The sequence below is a fragment of the Homalodisca vitripennis genome, chromosome 6, assembly GCF_021130785.1.
Source record: "Homalodisca vitripennis isolate AUS2020 chromosome 6, UT_GWSS_2.1, whole genome shotgun sequence".
Classification (NCBI taxonomy): domain Eukaryota; kingdom Metazoa; phylum Arthropoda; class Insecta; order Hemiptera; family Cicadellidae; genus Homalodisca; species Homalodisca vitripennis.
Window position 1 is genome coordinate 157988854 of NC_060212.1, and position 24540 is coordinate 158013393.

The 24540-nt window shown below is 33.4% G+C and overlaps 1 protein-coding gene across 7 annotated transcripts in view; it reads right to left on the bottom strand.

Moving 5' to 3' along the window:
* Positions 1–1745: 1745 nt before the first annotated feature.
* The window catches only part of LOC124365072 (proton-coupled amino acid transporter 3-like), a 29929-nt gene continuing 7134 nt past the window's right edge, over positions 1746–24540 (bottom strand). For 2 of the 7 annotated variants that reach the window (XM_046820998.1, XM_046820996.1), the window contains exons 3-9: positions 17919–18069; positions 14829–14953; positions 13604–13688; positions 10790–11062; positions 8282–8460; positions 5372–5544; positions 1937–2073 (exon numbers count right to left, since the gene is read on the bottom strand). In XM_046820998.1, the coding sequence (XP_046676954.1) occupies positions 1946–2073; positions 5372–5544; positions 8282–8460; positions 10790–11062; positions 13604–13688; positions 14829–14953; positions 17919–18069 (1114 nt within the window). In that variant the 3' untranslated portion in view covers positions 1937–1945. Of the gene's footprint in view, positions 1903–1936; positions 2074–2250; positions 2413–5371; positions 5545–8281; positions 8461–10789; positions 11063–13603; positions 13689–14828; positions 14954–17918; positions 18070–21794; positions 22025–22065; positions 22628–24540 lie in introns of those variants that run through there. The other 5 variants (XM_046821000.1, XM_046821001.1, XM_046820997.1 and 2 more) reach the window with 5 other exon arrangements.

A 24540-nucleotide genomic window follows, 5' to 3' on the forward strand; every position in this document is an offset into this window, starting at 1 on the left:
GACTCAAAACAATTTATGCAATCACTAAAATTGTTAATCATTATATAATCACATGTCATGTCTTAAACTGATATTTTAAATTAATAATCTGAGTGTAGTGAACTAAGTATGTTTTATTTTGAACAAGGTGTTTTATCCTATATAGGTCTAATAACCAACATGTATTATTTTAATTATATTAAGTTGTCAGAATAATAATATATCATCATAATGAAAACGAATAGAAACAAGTCCCTAAAAACAGACATAGAATAACAAAATAATTTATTATTCCTGAAAACAATACGTAAAGTTTGTACATTTATAAAAATAAGCCAATTAGTCATCTTTATTTTAAATCTTAATAGTACCACTCTAAGGTTAAACACTTTTATTATTACAATTGAATGAATAAATTAACTATAATCTCTATTATGAATATAATAGTATGCTAACAGATATTTTCAGACATTTCATGTATATTCTTTTTTACCTGCAATATGGTGAGTAAAGTGGTTGGACTTTTAAGAACACAGTGAAACAATTTCATTCAAATTCCTTATTTGTGATATCTCTAATTACTAGCTATTTCTGGGGTAAGGAATAGATAAAACACAAATCTAACTGGAACAACTATTTACACATGATTGAATGTCTGGGTCTAGTACTCTCGTCCTGTTCTGAGATGTAGAGAAACTCTCGCAAACTCTGCCGACTTAGTTTAGTTATTAATTTCTGTTAGAAATCCAGGTTTGAATTACATATCTGATTACATACTTAAACTATTCAATTTCAAAAGTATAAGTAGCTCATACAATGAGAGATTCTCAACATTAAAATACTTCATGAAGTGCAATACATTTTTATAACTAGTAGTATAAAAAGTGCTGATTACAATAGTCAATCGTTAGTTCCTATTTCTATACGATAGATATTAAAATGCTGTATTCTAAGATCAACATTTTAATTTTTGGCATGAGATTATGCTGTAAAATTTCTAAGTAAGACAAATAATTGCTTAGTCTTCTAATAACCCAATTATTAAAATAAGCTATAAAAATTGACAATATTGAATCTGATTTTGTTTTCTACTTATAATTTCTTTGGTTAATTAATTATTGAATCGCATTAAAACATAACCTAAAAATACATTGAATGTGTTTCCTTGTTTACAACACAGACGTCGTTGTTTTCTTATAACTACGATAAAATCAATAAGGCACTGTTTGTACTCTTGTCAGACTTGCAGTGACGACTGACCAGGTAGACAAAGTAAGTAGAGAATCTGACTAAGGGCTTTTGGCAGAACCGCTGTGGAAGTCATGGGTCCTGTCACGTCGGGGAATAGAAGAATGCCCTAATGATGTCCCTCAGGCTGTAGAAAGTCCCCGTGCTGAAACCGACGACAGCGAGGAGAAGAGAAACGCAGTCGAAGAGATAGTTTGGGCCTGGCTGGTGACCCCAGTGTAGTGCCAGGTCGCACAGAGGTGGGAACACGAGAGCCAAGGCTGTACTGCTCACAGAACCCAGCAAGGAGATGAACAATCCTAACTTGGGCACCACTTCCGCTGCGACAACTGCAACATCACGTAATATAAATTTGAGGCTATTATACATGTGAGTCTAGCTGGTGTCCCCAGTGTAGTGCCAGGTCGCACAGAGGTGGGAACACGAGAGCCAAGGCTGTACTGCTCACAGAACCCAGCAAGGAGATGAACAATCCTAACTTGGGCACCACTTCCGCTGCGACAACTGCAACATCACGTAATATAAATTTGAGGCTATACATGTGAGTCTAGCTGGTGTCCCAGTGTAGTGCCAGGTCGCACAGAGGTGGGAACACGAGAGCCAAGGCTGTACTACTCACAGAACCCAGCAAGGAGATGAACAATCCTAACTTGGGCACCACTTCCGCTGCGACAACTGCAACATCACGTAATATAAATTTGAGGCTATACACGTGAGTCTAGCTGGTGTCCCAGTGTAGTGCCAGGTCGCACAGAGGTGGGAACACGAGAGCCAGGGCTGTACTACTCACAGAACCCAGCAAGGAGATGAACAATCCTAACTTGGGCACCACTTCCGCTGCGACAACTGCAACATCACGTAATATAAATTTGAGGTTATACATGTGAGTCTAGCTGGTGTCCCAGTGTAGTGCCAAGTCGCACAGAGGTGGGAACACGAGAGCCAGGACTGTACTACTCACAGAACCCAGCAAGGAGATGAACAATCCTAACTTGGGCACCACTTCCGCTGCGACAACTGCAACATCACGTAATATAAATTTGAGGTTATACATGTGAGTCTAGCTGGTGTCCCAGTGTAGTGCCAAGTCGCACAGAAGTGGGAACACGAGAGCCAGGGCTGTACTACTCACAGAACCCACCAAGATGAACAATCCTAACTTGGGCACCACTTCCGCTGCGACAACTGCAACATCATGTAATATACATTTGAAGCTATATATGTGTTAACTGGATGTCGACAAGCAGCAGTACTATACCCTTATAGTTATTATACTATACTATAAAAGTTTATTAAGTGTTGTGATTATTTAAGAAAAGTAGTATTATTTGTCAGTCATGATGTTCCACTTTAACTTGTGCGAGTGTGACGTGTTGTTTATGCAGTTACACCGCCTGAGTTCATTTTATCCAGTCTGAACCGCAAGCTGTTGTTGTACCAGTTAGATATGATACACATATTTGCGTAGTAGTCCTCTGTATCACATTTTTAGGTTTTTAAATGCATTTTTATGTATTAGGTTTCTTACACCGGTGGAAGAGGGTAAATTTAAATGCTCGAAGCGTAGTGTTATACATTTTATAACGTATAGCGATGGTAAATTTCAGAAATTCTATTACCACTCTAAACAGCAATTAATTCCAAATCATCATGAGTAATCTGATGAGAAATATAAATTAGGAAAAACATAAATAGATACCAAACGCTTTGGTTTGAGTAAGATTAATCAATTAATTTGATCTCGTTACTTAAAAATATCAGAACATTTTTAAATGGTAAATTTCATGGATTAAGTAATGTCAGGATAGAAAGGAAGAGTGGTGTGGAAACAGCAGGATTGGAGTGGATAGGTGGATAAATGGACGGGATACTGTTGAGATATCACATTACTCAAACTGATATTGTTTTGTTTTATTTAACTCTAATTCTCTAAGCTTCTGCATATTCTTCCACCTTTGTAAGTACAGTGTATGACATGTGACTGATTGTTGTTATATTATAGAGAGAGAGGTGTTAAGGATGTTGACAATTATATTGTTTGTTGGAGGACGATACTAAAGAATTAATATCAAAAGTTTTGCCAATTAAACTAAACAAATTACTGTTCTTATTTATTTATGTACATTCAGAATACTGGCAAACGATACTAGAAGTGGAAAGATTTGCCAGAACGAATGTCATATAAATGAAAGTCATGTTTTACTGAAGTCTCAATGTGGTGTGTTTGTTAATAAATTGTATATCATGAATTGTTATATTGTTCTTAGCTTCATGGTCTAAGTGAATATGTCAGTACGTAAAATGTAATGATGACAATGTTATCTTTTCTGGTATCCTTTCAAATGAACAATCTCCAATCACTGCACTGAAACCTTTTGCAGTGCTCCGTCCGGTAGTAAGAGTACTTTAACGTTTAGAGGAACTCCTGGTATGCATGTTCACATTATAAGGGATAATCAAAGAACTCTTACGGATTTGATTTTGGAAAAAAGAAACAATAATATTGATTTTTGAAGGACGACGCTAATGTATTAATATCAAGTAATTTTTGTCAGTAACATTAAACAAAATATAATTTTGTGTATAGACTCAACTTGCTAATTTCAAAGTTATTCGCCTAATACTGTATACTTGAGTATGTGGGAGTCTCTAATTGGTACCATCATTAGTATAATAAAATTTAATTAAACAGTCAGACGAGACTGACTCACTCAATGACAAACAGATTGGGTACTTCTAGATGTGCTACTGACTTTTAATTTTGTACTCTAGTTGGTGCAGTTAAAACAGATCAATAATAAAAACAATTGTGAACGCATTAGTATTTATGGACTAATGCTTTTAGGATCAAAATATGAGTACTTTTCCTACAAGAAATATAGCCTACTTGAGGAGATTTTCAAGTTGTTATTCATCAGAAGATATAAGCCTATCAGAGTGACAAAATTCTGCATGCACGTTTAGTGAGAAGTGCATTTAGTATCGTGCCAAAATACAAAATTTTAAATGTTAATTGTTAAATTTGGTTAGTGACCATATATAACACTTTTCTAAAAAAAAATAATAACAGTTAAAAATTCATCAACATGAAAGGTGGTGTTTTAAGAACATGGAATTTAGCATCTAATAGTTAGGATGGATACATTAACTCAAAAAAAAATCAAACAATAAAAAGTACCTAACCACTTCTTACTATGATTTGGCATATATATCCTTACTATCCTTATTTGAATATATTTATGAACGTATATGTTACATATTCAGGAAAATATGGAAGGGTCATGAGTGAATACCTAACGCTTTGGTTTGGACTTCACAGTTACACAGTTTAGACCGCGGGAGCCTATAGTAAAACAATTTAAAATGTTTGAACACGTAAAGTCAAGTGAGAAATCAAATTAAAGAGACTTCCTTTCTCAGTCATAATGATATTTTGTAATTCAAAAAATCGTATTTTTAGATCCTGGAGTCCCACCATAATAGTATTATAAATATTCCTGAAAAATTACATTGAAAAAGTAAACGAGCTTGAATATTAACTATTGATATTTTCACAGCAATTTAAAAATATATTTTTAAAAACGTCAATAAACGCAATGTAACTCTTTATACCTGCAAAAATACCAAAATAGTTCTGATATATTATGACATATTTTTAGTTTTTACTAATCAATACTAAAAAAATTGTATAGGAAATCATTACCCATATAATATATGTAAAATTAAGAGCAATTACCCTTGTCAAACAAAATAAAGCATTTTCTATACACAACAAACATAGCTTACACAAAAAAACTAAAACTATGCCCAGTATTTTGAAAACATAAATATTATAATGCATATTCGTGAGAGAATTATATTCAAATGGTTATCTTCATGAATATAAACACACTACTATATTTTATATTTCAAATGTATAACCCTAAATACGTAATTATCTGAGGCCGAATGTAGATGAAGAAAAAATAATCACAATGATCACGAGAAGGTGCCGAAAAGATTACGCACTGTTGGCTGCAAACATACCGGTTATGGCTTAAATTTTGTTCCTGTACAAACTGTACAACTACACTAATATTCATGAGGGTTTAGTACACAATTTATTGCACTAAATCAACCATGACACAAGAATGTTTCTACTCACACGTGATAAGGGCCATGCCCAGCCTGATGCCACACTCAGCTAACACAGGGTGCTTAAAGGGCCCGTACTTTCGGTTGTAGTCAGGCCACACGAACGTAACAGCGACGTGAAACTGGAGGGCGTAGGAAAAGAGGAGCCCGATTGCGATCGTGAGCTGGACTACTTCAGAGAACCTGAAACAGTACCGAACATCCTGTTGTAGTCAGATCACACTAATGTGACCGCAACATGGAATTGAAGGGTATGGGAATATAGCCCAATTGCGATCGTGAGCCGGACCACATGAGAGAACCTGAAACATTAACGAACATCCTGTTGTAGCCAGATCACACTAATGTGACCGCAACATGGAATTGAAGGGTATGGGAATATAGCCCAATTGCGATCGTGAGCCGGACCACATGAGAGAACCTGAAACATTAACGAACATCCTGTTGTAGCCAGATCACACTAATGTGACCGCAACATGGAATTGAAGGGTATGGGAATATAGCCCAATTGCGATCGTGAGCTGGACCACATGAGAGAACTTGAAACATTAACGAACATCCTGTTGTAGCCAGATCACACTAATGTGACCGCAACATGGAATTGAAGGGTATGGAAATATAGCCCAATTGCGATCGTGAGACCTCTTCACGGAAACTAAAACAGCATGAACTTGCTTTTTGAATAATATAGATCCTCCCTCAACTTACTGCAACGTATAGTGCAATTCTCACTGAAATACGGCTAATTGAAAAAGACAAAATGATCCATGTCACGAATTTGGTGTATTATACCTTGTTGGGCCTCATCAATTGAGTTTAGACTAGATTCTCTGGTTGATCAATAATATAAAACAATATAAACACGTATAAAGGTTATAAAGAGCACAGAGGCCTTACTTTTTACTTGTTATTCCAAGTAGTCAATGACCAGATAGTGGGTGTAAGTTGCAATAAGTCAAATTTTATGAAGCAAAGTACTTGTATCCCTCGCATAAATACCAAATGTTCGTAAAAGATTTCTCCAAATCCACGTAGAAAAAGTTTGAAGGTATAAATATTAACCGGAGTTAGAGGAATTTCTTACGAATAGTTAAAAAAAAGAACTATCCAACCAATCGACCTCAATGTGCAAAATTACTAAACTCCTTCGGTTCAACTCTCCCAATTAAATTTCAAGCCCCAAAAGGGTCAGTTTATAACCCAATACTACTCTTAGTCTATATTAATAGTTTGTTTAATGTAAATGTATAGGATTCTGTAACACTTGTTTCACGGATGGCACTGCCCTTTGCTATTCCACTATAAGTTATCAAACAATGTGTGGTGTAATGCAAAAGGTTCTTGGCCAGTTTAAATTGTGGTTTGCGATAAATAACGTGGTATTGAGCGTAAAACAAAGTTTATAAATCTTTCTCTGGGAAATATAAAAACACATAGGACAAGAAATGTTTTTAATGCAAACAATACTTAATTTTTGGGACAATCCAATGTGTAGTCACACCCACTTTTAGATGTGAATACGCGCTCAATTTGATTACAGATATTAAACCCAACTAACATCCCCATGCCTTTTCCCAAATTAGAAGTATAGGCCTACACATGTTTTTATACATTCATAGCTCTTACGCTCTATAACTCATTACCTTTAGCTGTGTCCTCCTTCCAAACGTTGGGTACGTTAATACGTAGACTAAAATGATCGCTCTTAATTGTTGATGAAGAGCGGCTCATAAATTAATAACATCTTTATCTATTTTGTGTAAAAATCTTTGTGATGTGTGTGTGTGTGTGTGTGTGTGTGTGTGTGTGTGTGTGTGTGTGTGTGTGTGTGTGTGTGTGTGTGTGTGTGTGTGTGTGTGTGCGTATATTTATACTATATGTAAGTATGTATAACACTTTATATTATATAAATAATTTATTATTAACTTATTTTGGTAATGTAATGTATTATTTTTTTACTATGAAATACAATTTAATTCTATTTGAATTGTTTTAAATATTGATACGATTTATACTAATTGTGTACATTTCTCTAAAGAACGAGTTGCCACCCTCATCTACGTTTAATTAAAAAGTTGTGGCAAATTCAACACCGCTGTTAGCTTAGAGGAGCCAATCCATTTTACATGTATGTACTCTTGTGATATCATGTTGTGTTAGAAACTCACAATAAACGGATTGCAATGTTCTTTAGAAAGAAACATGTTTGATTCTTGATGTGATATGTAACGCATTTTATTTTAATTGGGTCGAACGTAAATCTAAAGTATCATTGCGGAAATTCAAGACTTTTAATTCTCATTTCCAATATATAAATTGAGATAGAATATTACTTATTCACTTTCCTTTCACTTCACCATACATGGAGAATATTACAACGTCCCTCATTTAGAACACGACCTGCCTTGGACCCACACATCTGCCACGTAGGCTACATTCTTATGGATCAATAAATATCTGTTAATATGAAGTAGTCGTTTCTATTATATTCATTTTTTATTTTTCTTTGACAACTGAGTATCATTTTATTTGTTTGTTGAGTTAACAATGAGGATGTAATGGATTACATATTTGTCACCCATTTTATGAGGTGAAATTCGTCTCGTGTTTCAGTGAGAATAGTATTCTTCCGTATGAGTAAATGAGAAATGAATCAATTCCATGCTCTGTCCAATAGAAGATAATCAAGCAATAAGGCATTTCATGATGGAAGTTGTATTAGCCCTCGGGTTAATTCACGTTATCCCCAATGCACTCTTCCTTATGTCTTATTCATGTTTGATTCGTTTGAAGTTCTCTCAGTAGAATTAGAAAAGTAATCTTTGCTGTCTTGAATTTCGATTGATACATATCTCTGCTGATGGAGCTCAATATTAGGTTTATGATTTTTTCTAGCGAACTCTGTTCTCAGTCTACTTACAGGCTATTTTTAGGCAAGTTGAGAGTGAGGCTGCCAGCTACATCTTCCCCGTACTTGAGGTATCCCACGAACCCCACCCAGAGCAGGGCGCACCCCACGATAGTCATGCCTACGTTCAGCACTCCGAACCTGCTTCCAAACTTGTCTGGATTCTTCATCTCACTCTGGAGTGGCAGGACCTGACGAAATGGAAACAGAATTAAATCATGTATTTGTTATTGTTACATAATAAATAAAATGCAGAAACAAACAAATTATTAGAATTTAGATAAGAGCCCAGGTAGCTGAATTATTGAAGTGACTACTTCATTTGGCGGGCTATGGGAGTATGTTTTGCTCGGAGGAAAAGCTTTCGTTCCGCGTCACGGCACGCTTGTTCGCTCTGTAGCCACTAGGAGCGGGACCATCGCGGCCATTTTGATGTCAGATTTTTCTAATATACGACATACGTTCATTAGCTATCCAGGCGTTCGAGTGAGAATTACTGTCACTCCTTGTTGAAGTTAACTACTTCATTTGGCGGGCTATGGGAGTATGTTTTGCACGGAGGAAAAGCTTTCGTTCCGCGTCACGGCACGCTTGTTCGCTCTGTAGCCACTAGGAGCGGACTATCGCGGCCAATTTTGATGTCAGATTTTTCTAATATACAGTAGCTATCCAGGTGTGCTAGTGAGAGGTTACTGTTGTCACTCCTTGTTGAAGTAACTCTTTTGGTGGGCTATGGATGTATATTTTGCACAAGATTACAAAATAGAAAGACAGCTTTATAGAAACGTAAACAAACCGTTATATACACATCCGATCTGAACTAAACAAAAGTTGACGTTAATGACAAATCTGTTAGGAGAGATTAAAAGGGAAATATAAATCACAATATCATACATCATTACATATTATAAGGCAATAACGAAATGCTTTAGTAGTGTTATACAATGATTTGTTTTCTATCTGTTCGATCAGTTTACTCATATTATTACTGACGTAAATTGTTGTCCGAAATTTCGCATCGTCCGGATTTGTCCCTGCTTATGCAGACTTTCCTTGTTTATATATTGTTCAGGCTTGGTTACTAAAGTTCCCATGTAAAAGATGTAAAAATTTACAAAATGAATTCTGTTACTCTACTATTAGTATGTTAACTACTCTGCTATGTTGACTTTAACGCACTAAAAAACTTCTAACGCCAAACAATTGTTGCATGAGACTCAAACATATTATGTTAAAACACGGATTTATATAAATCTACGAACTACTAATTTATTTATTAATGAATCCAAAGTAAAATTTATTAACTAACTGTATTATTTAATAGAAGTATTTAAAGCTCATCAGATTCTAAATTGAATTTCAGCACGGTTAATATTAATTCCTATTCCAGTTCACTACTAGTATCGTCCTGACGAGATTTAAAAAAAAGGTTAAAAATAAATTGATTGCATGTTTTCTAGCTTACAAAGCTGTACCTAATGTAATTTAATTCCGGAAGAAAATAAGTCGTTCTGTTGCTTATACTTATAACCTTTACTCAATTACATCGGGCCTCACCTTGCACACACTTAAAAAATAATAAATTATCTAAAACGAATTTGAATACATTTTTTTCTTAAGAAACGTTAACCATTAATTGATTTTTTGTAAGATATATTAAATGCAACAATGTCAAAAGATAAAAAATTAATATAAGTACAACAAGATATGGAACAATAGGTGGCGTGTTTACAAGATACTTGGCAAGAGTTTGTTCTAGAATTTTTATTTTTTATTTCAGTTATTATAAACCCATAACTTTATTGTTAGAATATAAAGACAATGAAAATTAAAGAATTATTTTGGATATAAGATTGTAGTGTAAATGATACTAACCAATATATAGAAACTAACACAGGGTGTAACAAAAAGGATGGGCTGTTTATGTATTTTAAATTTCTTTGTGTGATTCTAAGCTAAAAATGAAGAATAATTTTTTTCAATTTCTAACTTCGTTCAGCTGCCAGCCGCCATTTTGTATTTTTTATTAAACATTATTATCTCTAAAACTAGTAAAACTAAAGAAAACAAATTTGGCAGATAGGTTTGAATAGGTAAGAGGAAAAAATTGTGTTACTTTCTTTAATATTAACAAAATGGCGCCTGTTAGACATTTTAAAAGTCAAATAACAAAAAAGTAGGCTATATTTATAAAAAATTTACTAGACACCAACTATTTGGACAATTTTATTAAAACACTTAGAGTACGGTACTTGTTTCAACGGAATCTGTGAGCACGACCACTTTAAATACGCTTGCACAAGTCAGAAGCAGCAAACATTTTTTGAGAAAAAACACTTGATAATTTGAGTTTTTATAGCAATAGACTATGACATTCTGTACCTCTTGCTATACGTTATCTTCTAAACACACCGTGCTCCGCACTAAGGCACCAAACCACACGCTTCAATTAAAACGAACAAACAACAAAGGCTAAAGTCCCTATCCACTTTCCCTGTATGGTTAAAACACAACACTCACCAATCCAATACCTTCAAAACAGTAGATTACGGTTCCGAAGAACAGCGGAATCGTTGAAATGCTGCCAACCGCATTCCTGGAGGTGATGGGAGGCAGGTCGTGCATAGAGATGTACATAGTGAGGCACACCCCCGCTCCCGTGAGGATGTTGGCCAGGACAGAGAATGGCACGAGGAACTTGAGGTTGCGGACCATTGCGGTAGACACCATCGGAATCAGTATTATAGCCATTAATATATGGACATCTACTAGATATCCGTGCCGTTTGAGAATCTGTAGTCAATGATGGACAAGAATCACATTATAAATCATTCACAAACCATTACACTACCAAGTAATACTTCTGTTAAATTATTAGAAGAATAACAACACTGTATACAGGGATATTCCATAAAGGGCAAGGATTCCTTGCTAGTTGCTCTGGGCATCTTCTATAATAAAAGGATTAACAAAACTATTTGGATAGTATTCCTATTCGAGTAATACAAAAGTATGGGTTGTGATTATAGTGCTATTCATAATCCCTTTCGGCTCCAAAATGGAAAGTTAATAATACAATTCTACAAAGTTAACTTAGACATTATCAAAGTTGGTAGCATTGTTATTCTCAATGCTTCATTGAATTTATTCGGCATAAGTTACTGGTCACAGTAACGCCACTGACGCTTGTGCTTGTTGAATTTAGACATCGCATCGTTCTACATTCAGTTTACCATTCTTATCAACCAGAAAATGACGAAACAAAATACACGCTTTTATGCATGACACATGTAATATTGTACGCCACTACGTAAAACCAGTATTTTATAGTTATAAGTTTGTAGGTTTTGTTGATGTAGTCTACTGGAAGTCAATTATTATGTAACATACTAGCTGTTTCCTGCGGCTTCGCACGCTTTTCGTAAGCTTTGCCCGTGTACACTATGTGCACTTGTGGTTCAAGTGAAATATTTTTACAACGCCGATGTAGAGTTTGCTTTGTTGCCACGATCAAGAAAATATGTTTATGTTTATAGCCATTGTACACGTGCATGTACTTTATCATAAAGTGGTCTAACACTCAAACTTTAAGTTCAACCAGAAATTTATCTTAAAGGCAAAATATACATCATAACTTAGCGCCTTCGAATATTGTTTAGCTATATAATATACGTACCTGTCTCGTAATTGCAGTTTATAGTGTGCAGGCGCTTTTAAAAACTTTTATATTTTGCAGCGCCGCCGCCGCCTGGTGGCAAAGTACACCAATGGGCATAGCATGCATATAAATCTTCTCCGTGATAAAATACATATACATACAAATTTTTATAACGATATTTAATAATTGTAATATTTTAAGTACGCCGTCTAAGTACGCCTTAAAGCGCTAATTTAAATTACTGTCAAACGCTAAGACATAAACAAATATATATTTTTTTTTTAATTTTCCCATGCTAATTTTTGTTTCATATTCCTTGGTATTACCTTTATAAGAAAAAATAATAAACATGTAATACTACATGTTTTTTGGAAAATTTTATACGCAAGAAAACATTTAAAATTTTGAATAAACTGCATTGCAGGATAATGTACATAGGAACACTATTTGACAGATTACATTACATTTATACAGGTTATTTATAATGAGTAAATTGTAACTGAAGTTTCTGTATAATTAGTACATAAAAATAAATAAGTTCAGTATAAGATTTTGAAATGTAATAATATGAAATTCAACACAAACTTATTTATACGACAGCCTACAAGGGAAATGAAACAAATATTGTACTTATAAACCTTATTTATTTAGGATAAATAAACTGGACTTGTATGGTGAAACTGGTATAAAATACAAAACAAATAATTGAAAAAAAAAAATATTACACCTAATATACCAAAAATGCGCTCAAACTACGTTGTTCGTAGTTTGGTAAAAAAATTATACTAAATGTTAGTAAAAACAAACTAAAACACTATTAGAATAACAACGGACTGATTCAAAACACTTATTTTAACAATATAAACAACATACGACCAACACAAACGTAGTTAAACAGCTGAATGAAACGAACGCGTCTGTAGGCGTATGCCGCGTCACAGGCCATACAAAAAATGGCGGCGATTGCTTTTAACCCGAGTAGATACCGTTAAAACGTTCACCAACGGTGACAAAGCGTTTTTTCTAGTCCCGACAGTCGAAAGGAACATCGACCTGCTCTCTTACGGAAGTTCTAACAACTAATTCTTCGCCATTTCAAAAGTAAAGCTTTTGCGTTTGTAGACGTTATCCGCGTTTAAAGCATCGGCAGTTCCGCGTCTGTAGGCGTTATCCGCGTTGGAAGGGTTAATTTATTGTAAAAATAATATTTCACAAATACTGTTAAAATACAATGAACTCGAAAATAAATTAAATCTTTCTGTTTTAGGTAAATTAATCTGAATTTTTAACAAAAATAATATTAAATTACGCTCAACGACACACACGCCTGACCACAAAATACTAATAACAAAATTGGGATAAATGTTTGATCGTATATCTCTGAAACAGCCATAACTTGTTTTGGTGATTTATTAGTCTAATAAACATTTTAAACTCATCAGAGGAAGTCAAACAGTATTTTAGACTTTTGTTTAGACTTGCAAGTAAGTTCATCTTTTTGCACATGAAATCAATAGACTATATTATTGTATTCCAGCATTTTAGAGGAAGTATGGCTAGCCCCAGACGCCTCGACACAGACGAGGCCTTCCTATTTAGTGCTTAAGATTATAATTCTGTTAAGTTGCACTAAATAAATTTGTTATATATGATGTTTTTACATGGGTAGTGCTTACCGTATGCAATGTTGACGATATGAAGACGAAGTAGACTGAACAGAATCCAAGTTGAGCCATAATGTTGAAAAGGGACACAAGAAATCTGCAAAACAAATTGTTTATATTTACGAGTTGATTTTGCATGAAATAATAATTATTTTATATTCCGAAAACCAGGGGCGTACCTACGGGGAGGGGTCGAACAGAACCCGATCCACCCCCCCCCCCCCCAGAGCATTTATTTCAAAATAACCGATTGCCTCTTAGTCTATTTACGACTGAAAATAACATTTAAATTAGAATTTTGAACTAAATCACAATCATATATACATAAATATATATATAAATATATATATATATATATATATATATATATATATAAATTCAAACCTTATAGCTATCTCATTTTACAAAATACACGGAACTGCAAATATAATATTTTAATATTTTTCAAAAAGCTAAATATTGAACTTTACCGTCACGCAGCAACCACCATGGTGTGGTTAGTTCTTACTTCTTCTACGGGCTTAATATGTACCTGGTACTTCAGTAACCGAGTAAGAAATGTCGCCTACTCCTACTGATTTAGAGCCATACATTACAGGGAGCTCATAAAATGGGACAAGTCCAGTGACTGCTAAAAGTCCGAGTACTTTGTACCAGGAACGGCGGTAAGCGTGTACATTATCCGGGTACTTTCGGTTTGCGTAACTTGTATTCTCCGTACAGACGAGTAATCGGTACATAAATCCCGACGTGATCAGTTGTCACAGCAGTTAATGAGTTGCAGAGCTCTGGGAAGTAGATTTAGAAACAAGATTTTTAAACTACAACGTCAATTAAAATGCTTTAAGTTTACTGAAAATCGGGAGTTGGCAACACTGCTTCAACGATACCGGAATACAAGTTATTATTGTACAGCTGTACAACAGTTCTGCCGTTGCAGTAACTCGTCTTTTCCAAAAAAAAAAAATATTAGATCTCGTTACATTAAATTAAGCTTATGGAACAAAGAATCAGTGGAAACCATGATATAAATAAAGTTATAAAATGGTACATTATGCTACGCTTATGTATTTATAACCATAACGGATGAGGCAAACTCACGGACTTGTAAGATCAAGCAGGGCGTTATTACCACATTTCCTACAGACATTTAATCAATTAATACAGAACTATAGCCTAGTATTTATTTATTGTCTTAGAATACCTCCCAATCCCCTTCTTCTCAACACACACTTACCTAATAGTATGAGAGAATCTTTGGAAGCACTTAGGCCCTGTCTGGAAGGACCATTCCATAGTGTCGGGGAAGGTAGGATACTGCCTCATCTTCCTGCGACGTCCTAACTCTTTGGAGCAGTTTATCTGTCAAACAAAAAACAACAACAAAACCAAGCTATTACTAACTCGGAGTGGATCATAAAAATGTTTGTATCTAGTCTACTACAGAATGTTTTGCGTAAATTAATGAAATAATTATCATTTTATGAATGTACACATAATATTGACAACATATATTTTGCCACCGCTGCAGCATCATGTTTTCCTTGTTATAAGTTCAGCAAAGTAACTAGAATGCTATAAAATATATAAAAATTGACAAGGACTACTTGTATACATATAATTATAAAATTTACCAAAATTGAGATTCCAAGTACCTATTTACTGATTAAAAAGAAAAGTCTTGGTATGAGTGTACAAATTAGCCAACGGTACTTATAAAAAACGCCTTTTACCCCTTGTAAGTACGTCTTTTGATTTTGAGGCTTGAAATAGGTAATTGTAAGAATGGTATAACTTTAAAAAATATGATAACACAAATAGCACTTAAAGTCTTAAAAAAAACATACCAATCCAAATAGTACGACAATCTACCTGTAACATTGTAGGACACAATTCATTTATAGGACATTAAGGGAAAATACAGATTTTAATTTAACTAAGCATGGCCATATAATGAATAATCTAAAAATATTAACATATGTATATATAGTAATATTTTTGCCCTCCGAATGTCTTAATTTTTTAGTTTATAATAAATTTGAGTATCTACATTATTTTAAAATACCCTAACAAAATTGATTTTTGTAGAATATTATTCTAAAAATACACATAGTTTAGTACCTACACCAAACATATTTAGCTTTCCTATGCTTACTTACTCAAGATAAAGTAGGAATTACTCGTTTATTTTACAGACACCATAACTGAGAGCAGTTAGGAGCGTTATTAAAAACTAGGTAATATTTAGTTTTGTCGTAATGGAGCAGACGGGAACAGTACTTATTTTACTCTTGTCACTCGCTTTGTTATTGTTTTGTTGTTTATGTTGGTTATTGTTGAGCAACTAATCTAACCTAAAAAGAGCGTATGTTGTGCTTTCTGTCTTAAATATTCATTTATAACGTGTATTAGTAGTTGACCGAAGTAGTCAAATGTCTGTCTTATGATGAAAAACGATCGCAGAAGAAGAATATTCTTCATCACTAAAATTACAAACGTAACATTTTACGATATGCAAGTCAAGGGATGGGTGGTAGTCATGTGATATAGGGGAAGAATTTATCAGAAAAAGAATTCCCTCAGAACATTAATTAATGTTTCAAAACATCTTGGCCAAACATAATAAATGATCAATAATAAAAGAAATTTTAGACTACTTTTATGGCCTTGATAATGAAAACCAGCAATATATTTACCTTGCCCTAAGCAATTTTATAGGTTATGAAACAAGATATTTTTATATAAAACGCATTGTTATAAAATATGTTGAAGCAGGTAGGCCTGCAGAAGGAAATCAATCGGATGGCGAATACTTGAATGAAGACAATACAGCTGTTTATGAAAGAAATCCCTTTTTTACTACTCTTTGAAAATGAAAAGTTCTCTGCTCCAGTAGTTAGTAAAGAAATTTCTTAAAAGTGCATGGAGTAGTAGCACATCGAATAAAAACGATACACAAAGTCTTGATTACAAAACCCCACCGAATTTAAGGGATGACCACTGAAGTGGGAATGCATTAAATTTATGAATATGTTAACTCTTTTATAGTTAAAGATGCCAAATATGGTGGAAACCCCAAATATCTGGACGTACAGAAATAAAATAACCAGGAAGGACAACACATCATTCTGATTACTCATTAATAAAAACGGTATTACTCAGGACTCAGTGCTGGGACCATTGTTGTTTCTACTTGAAACTAACGATCTCACTAGGTTTATTATAAATAACACAAATATGGATCGGCTGTCGAACAATCCTCTTTGCAGATGACAAATTTAGTTTTTGATGATAGTGATTACCAGATCCTGTGTCCCAACAGCCGAGATTTAATTTTATCTCTACTCGTTGTGTTATTCACGGCAAACAATATATTTCTAAACATTTATAGAACAAATCTTATTAAATTCAATTCCCAAATATCTTTTAACATCCCGAACGGAGTTTTTGAACACTCAAATTCACAAAAATGTGAATTCTAACACATTTTTATGGGTTTATTTAGATTTCAATCTAAATTGTGATTCGCCAGTTAACTATCTTAATTCTGTAAGTTTTACCCTGAGGTGTCTTTTTAAATTTGTCTCCGGGGAATCTTAGCTAGTCTTTATCTTTCTATAATATTAATTTAGATTTTATATTAAATAAACCTTTTCAATCTCTTAAATCCTTCTTATTTTTAAGTGTGTTAACAATGCGGGTTTGACAGTGACTACACGGAAATAACTGCTGGTTTTCGTTTTACAGATGACAGTTTTCAGAGATCATCCTATCACATAGCTATAAATTTCTTTGTTTATATTACATTCATAATAAATTTAAAATTTGATAATTCAGAATCAGCCTTCTGATATTATATGGCGTTTTTACTAATCCCGTCGATGATGAGGCCGAAATCATATTTGAATTATGAAGAAATGGTATTATGAATTGGAAGCAGATTTAGTAGGATTTCAATATATCAAATACTGGGATTCATATCTTCGGGTTCTATGTAAAATTTAGGACTTTGCTGATTTCCATTACTTATTTTATGACACTTATCGATAAAATATTGGTTTTAGCTCGTAAAAATGCTACATGACTACTCCATCTATTGTAATGATCCTTTATCCTTATTCTCATAAAAACACATCTTTTGTGTTAACTGGTGGGCGACTGATATTTTATAGTTTGTTATAGATCCTTTTCTCTTTCCATTTTCTAATCAACCCCTTTAGTACAATAACAACCTTCTTAAAAAATAAAGGTATTTTCAAGTCCTACGTATTTTAAATTTTGTAATACAATATTGAAAGTGATACAACTTTAGAGTAGCTTTACTTACCAAAACATGGTTTCCATAAATACAAACAAATCCTAGAAAGATGGTCAGCACTGGGGCAAGGAGGAGGCCAGCATTCTTGAAGGCATCTCCCATTGCAAACACGCCAGACCCTATGTTTCCCTTGATGAGGTGGAACAAAGATTCCAAGTACCTGAGCGTAAATAAATACATTGTAAATGTTTGTTATTTTCATATACTTTTTGCCTGCAGAAAAAATATCCCTAAGCAGCATCGTTTTACTACTAGTATATAGTACGTAGTATACTGTATGTACACAAGCAAACACAAACCTCTTACGTCTGAAAACATCTTACGAATAAATAAAAAACCTGCATTATCCAGTGAACTACATCTATTGATTTCCAGTTGGCAGAATGTATTATCTGTGTTTCCAGGTCACTAGCCTAGCTACGTACTTATAAAGTATACAATTATAAAACGATTGTATCTTATGGTACTGTATCCAGTTCTGAGCTCCAAATTTTAAGACTCTTAGTCTTCGCAAAGTTAGTTAAAAATTGTTAAAATATTTCTACTTGACAGACAAACAAGAAAGTCAGAAACTTTCAAACTGCCATGCAGGAAATCAACGCTACGTTCTTCACATATTTTATAAGTTATCCCAGTCTACAAAATACATGAAACAGTCTTTTATGTTTAGCTTAGAATAAAGATAACGCTGCAGGTTAAGCTACAATATTAAAGCTTACTATGAAACCAAGCAACTAATACAACAAGTAATGTCATCACATTTAATGAGAAGTTCCTAAAAATGCCATTATGATTAGCAATATACTTTGTTTACCTTTTCGCTTATTTTGTATTTTCTCGTTACCAAAACAAGATCAAATTAACCAGCTTATATCCTTGACAAACGGAAATCTGGACTCTCAATGGACCGATGTTTATTATTTTCTGTACCGATGTAGAGGTAATGGGTGTAGGAGTATCAGACCTACTTTCGACCTAGTAACTAGTAACCTAGTACGCTCTAGTAACTTCGTTCGATAAGGAAGATAGATACATAGCTACAGTTAAATCTTCAACTGTTATATCTTAGCCTGTGTAGCCTATAGGCCATTTCCGCCTGAAGGAGATACTCTGGGCTATGTCATTGCTCAGTAAACACGGAGTAATCTTGGGCTTGCGAAAGAACCAGAGACCAAGGCCTCATGGAGCTAGACAGGAAGAGCGAACATTTTATTATTCTAAGAGAATATATAGTCTGGGTTTTAAGCCATATAAGTATGTATTAACGACGTATGAAGGACCTGTACAATTTTACCTCAGGACCATTAGCATCATAAACTCCAAGCTCACCTCCTTCGTACGAATCAACATTTTTCTTATGTGAAAAGGTATGGAACATTGTCAAAATTTTAAGGCCTGCTTATTCTTCGATGCAACCATTGCTTTAGTTGGAATGAGTTGGTCGACATTTGCACGTGGATCTATGAACAGCGAGCTCAAATTTGCAAGGTATTGCAAGAATCCAAATTGCAAACTAGATTATCAGGAACTTGGATGCTTGCAAATTTAGTTCGCTATTTGGAAGCTCAAATTGGATTCTTCAAATTTTATGAGAGGCGTTATTATTTTGGCCATTTTTCATGCATTTTTGTAATATATTGAAAATAACGGAACTCTTAACTAAACCTTAAGAGTTTCTTATAGACTCAGTTTATCTCAAATTGTTTATATCTTTTTGAATTTCGTGGTTTTACAGGACAACACTTGCCAAATGATGATACACGTCGCTGGGTGTACTGCTGAAAATGATCTTTCCTTTTCGTAGTGAACAATTTTAGGTTGGTTTCCTAATACATATACTAAGTAAGTAATTTATTTTGTTTTTATTACTTAAGTCTCGTATCTATATGTTAAAACGTTTTAATGAAACCTCGCCTTACCAAATATCTGGCGTCTTGGTAACAATTTTAGTTATAATGTACAATAGGAGCCATTTTGATTTTCGCTATTTTACATTAACAATCAATGGTTAGTTAACTGACCACCGAAAAAGGCCCTAACAACGAACTCATTTTCGTTCGGTGTACTATTTGGTACATGAAAACTTAACTCTATAGGCCTATATTACTCCTAAGTAAAAACTGCATGTAGATAATTTTTATCATAATTAGATAAGCGGATAAGAGGTGTTCAACACTATATTGACCACTTATTGAGGATGAATAATAAGTCGTTCACTTTATGATAATCATGGTTAATTTATGATTAAATAGAGGAGAATTTTAATTTTACTAATTTTAACAATAGCCTACTAAAAATCAATATCTTTGCTTAATTAGCTATAATTAACTATTAATTAGCTATAAAATAGTATATATATATATATATATATATATCGACTTTATACCTAGAGTACTAATCAATTTACCAATGTAAAATGTAAATATACCAATAAAACAATGACAAGAAATGAGTAATAGTTGATAATAGTTGTGATACATATAAATTAAAAAATGACTTTGATATATGTAAATATATAAATAGTCTTTCCCATCCTTCATTTCCCATGAAACGAAGGAAAACACTCCTGAAAAAAGCTACTTTGCATTTTTTTTGTACAATAGCTTTATCGTAGACCATTTCACTTTTATTTTGGTGCTGCACCTTGCACAGCGTCTTATACGGCATTTTAAAGTAACAGTTTTAATAAACAATTAAAAAAATCTTTATTTGGTAATAAGTTTACATGAAATTATAATTACCATTCCCATGTGCCTCAAGTAGCACATGCGGGAAACAGTTACGATGGTATAAATATATATAGCCTTTTAACATATCCATGAGTCATACCTATCATGCCATACATGATACTTTATCAGTCTATGAGTATCCTTTACAATGTAGGCTACATATTATCTATTCATTTAACATGTACCGGTGATACTGTTAACGTCAATTTTCTGTCGCTTTTTCATAGGAATTTGTAATTGATATAAGTAAAGAATAACTATAGGCTGTATAAATATAAAATAACAACAAAAGTAACAAAATAAATCCTTTGCACAACACTGTCATATCAGTTTCTAATAATAAATATCATGCATAACTTTCTGACACATGCAGATAGAAAACAGTTCACAGCTCATGGGTAGCTCAAGGTGCACTGTTTGCTTTGATGGTGAGTGATTCATATAGATAAAAGCCAAAATAATCAACAATACTTAAATACTCAAATAATAATTATAATAAATAAATATGCTTAAATAATACACAAATACGTTAATAAACACAAAAATAAATATAATATTAACATACTATATAAGTTTGCAAACACACATATACATATAAATCTCAGTGATTCTGATGGTTTACAAAATCTAACGCAGAATTATTAATTTTATTCCTATTCTTCATAAGTATTATATTCCCATCAAATATGATAAAATTGGCCCTAAGTGGCAATATTGATGTTTACGTTTGTTTAATTGATGTAGGTAAACATTCTCCTACATTATCAGCCAAAATACCAACAATTACAAACCTACCCGAAACTATTTTCTCTTATTAATTCTGCTGCCAATAGTCTTCTAAACATTAAGTGAGGTAGTATTTTATATCCAGCATTAGAATTTGTGTGTTCATAATTTTATATATGTAATATTTACAACTACAGCGTCAAGTACATAATAAAAGATTTTTATCCACCATTGCCTGGATTTTTGAGATATTGAGTAAGCGGTAAAATGGTGATCAAACTGATCAACCCCTCTTAAATACTTAACCGTGATCTGCAACAGACTTGGATATTTAACTTTAATTTGTTCACCAGTTTTATTTCTTCTTCGAGTTTCTGCTTCATCAGAAGAGTTGTGCATACAAGAAACCACCAAGAAACCACCGTCTTACCCCTATCCTTCCACTCAGAAACAGATATATCTTCTCAGCTAACTGGACATATTATCCCATTCTCAAATTTGTATCTAGCTCAAATAAGGGATGAGGCAACAAAAGTTTTTTTGAATGCTGCCACACAAAACAGCTTTTTATTACGTAGTTTTTTTAAGAAATGGTACTAAAGACTAAAGAACCTGTCAAAGAATATAAAGTGTCCTAACATTTCAAAGGTCCTACATAATTATAACACAACACTGAATGACTTCAGATGAATTATTTTTACCTGAATGACATCCAGACAAACTAGATAACCGATAACAGCGCAACAGATTGCCCACACCTTAAAACTTCGTATAGTCGCTTTACACTGTTCCTATCTAATACCTTATCATACTTTCATCTATACTAAAATAGCGGTTAAGAAAAAATCACACCATTAAATTTATATTTTAAACTATTAATAAATAGTCTTATTTAACAAAAATTTCACTATAACTGGGCTGTCCCCCTGTTCTGTAATATAATTTATGTGCAAATATGTTAATATATTTAAAAACATTTCTAATTACATAACTCTAGACGTTGCTTCAATATGAAACATAGGGTCATGTGACCAATAAAGTCTTGTAGTTGATAATAAGTGAAAGCCCATAACCACAAAAATTCCAAAGAAAGCCAACAGTTCATTTTTAGTAAGTTTCAAGTCAATATTGTGTTGAGTGGCAATTGTGGTTTAGATTCAGGTTTGATGAAACCATTTGTACAGAAAATATAATAAGCTGTAGTTAGAATGAAATTATTTCATCATTTAAATAACATGGAGCAAAATTCTAAGGAAATGAAATTATTTTCTATGAGCAAAAGTAGGTTACACTACACTTTGATAAGTAGTTAGATTTTTTTAAATGTTTTTAATAAAAAGGTTGCTTCCCAATGGGTTAAGCAATTCACAGTGTGCGGTGGAAACCCAGATACATAAATGAATAAAAAGAATACAAATGATTGATTCATGATGGGTATGGGAGATCCATCACACAAAACAAAATTTCAAGAGTTTGTCTGTTTTTCAATAGTCTGAAACATGCTGCAAAGCAGACAACTAAATATAGATTTATTTTTATTGTACAATTTTAATTTGATGGTTGGGAAAATCAATACCTCAAATTTTGTGATACAAATAAAAATTATTTGAATATAATTAAAATAGTAAACAATAATATTACGTAGTAGGCTAATAGTTAAGATGTTGGAGAGTATTATAAGTAACTGTGATAAGATAAATACACGTAATGGTTGAAGTAGACGAGCGTAATTTGTAGATGAAAGATACACAGACACTTTAAAAATTTACATTTTTGAGTGGAATTGAATTAGGATTTAGATCAACAGAATCTATTTAAGGAGTGACAATTTTGAAGTCTAAAAAAGTTGAAAAAATCTAACTACTTATCAAAGTGTAGTGTAACCTACTTTTGCTCATAGTAGGTAATTTAGTCATTTTTAAGTGACACTTGTTTTAGAAGCTGATAAGCGGTTTCCATAGTTACGAAGCACTGGGATTTGTGTTCAGTTTGGTTGCCTAGAACAAGAGGACGTAGGTATTACAAGCAGGATAAGGCATTAGTTATATCCTGAGGTCGCAGTCATGAATGAAGAAGACTGTCGAGCATGTAGCCTAAATAGCCACAGAACGCATGGTGGTGGTACAGTCCGAGCATTCGGTTCCGATATTTAAAAAAGTCTAGCTACCGGTATTTAAAGACAAAAATATAAACTGTTAGCCATTCGACGAGGAATTAAAAGATATTTAAAGTAATATTCGAGAATATCTTATAAACAGGTCCATATAAAAATGGCTTAAGATAAGGCATTGAGCTATGCTACTCTTACGATACTGTATGAAAGATTATAGAAGAGGGTGTCATGTTTTATTAGCACAAAATCTCCGTAAGAAATGCATATTTTCAACTCGTAGTTTTCCTAAATTACATTTATTAAAAATTAATTTCCTTAAGTCATATATCACTAAAACATATCATTGCAAGTCCATAACTCATACATACTTACTTGTTAAAAAGTCATATATCTTTAGCTAATTTTCCTTGCTCCCGATTACGTAACGGTCTAAAACTCCAATTTTTAATGCCTATGAACCCCTTTTGAGACGATTAAAATATTTTTTCATAAAAGAATTTATCTTAAAAGAACATTTAAAAAGTAAGTGCAACAAAACTTGATAAAAGTTTTGCATTACACCGCGTTCAGAAGTATTGTAGTCCAGGCAATGAGGAAGTACTCTTGAAGTTGTATCACTGTTTCGATAATAACTGGATCTATTCAACAGACGCCGACTCCAGATTTCAGGAGTCAGGTCTGTGAACCGATTCAGTTATTAGAGGTTGAACAAGCGGAGAGTAAATTGTAAAAACAAATTAGTATACAAAACATTTATTGCTAATCTCTCCCACCAACTCTCGTGATCCGCCTTTAGATTTTTGTCCTCACAGCCATTCATATCGTTAGGGTATCAACCGTTGCACATAATATTTGTGTATAGAACTATATACATTACAGTTATAAGAACATAAATAATTTACCAGCACCCATTACAAAGTAAACAGATAACAAGTTACAAAGTTCTGCATGTACAAATGCTAAGCCTTTCTGTACGCGATTCCTCCCAATAGCAATTACAATATGAAAATATATCAATTGTTTTGATCACGGGGTGTAGAAACTCGCAGTACATAGCATGTAA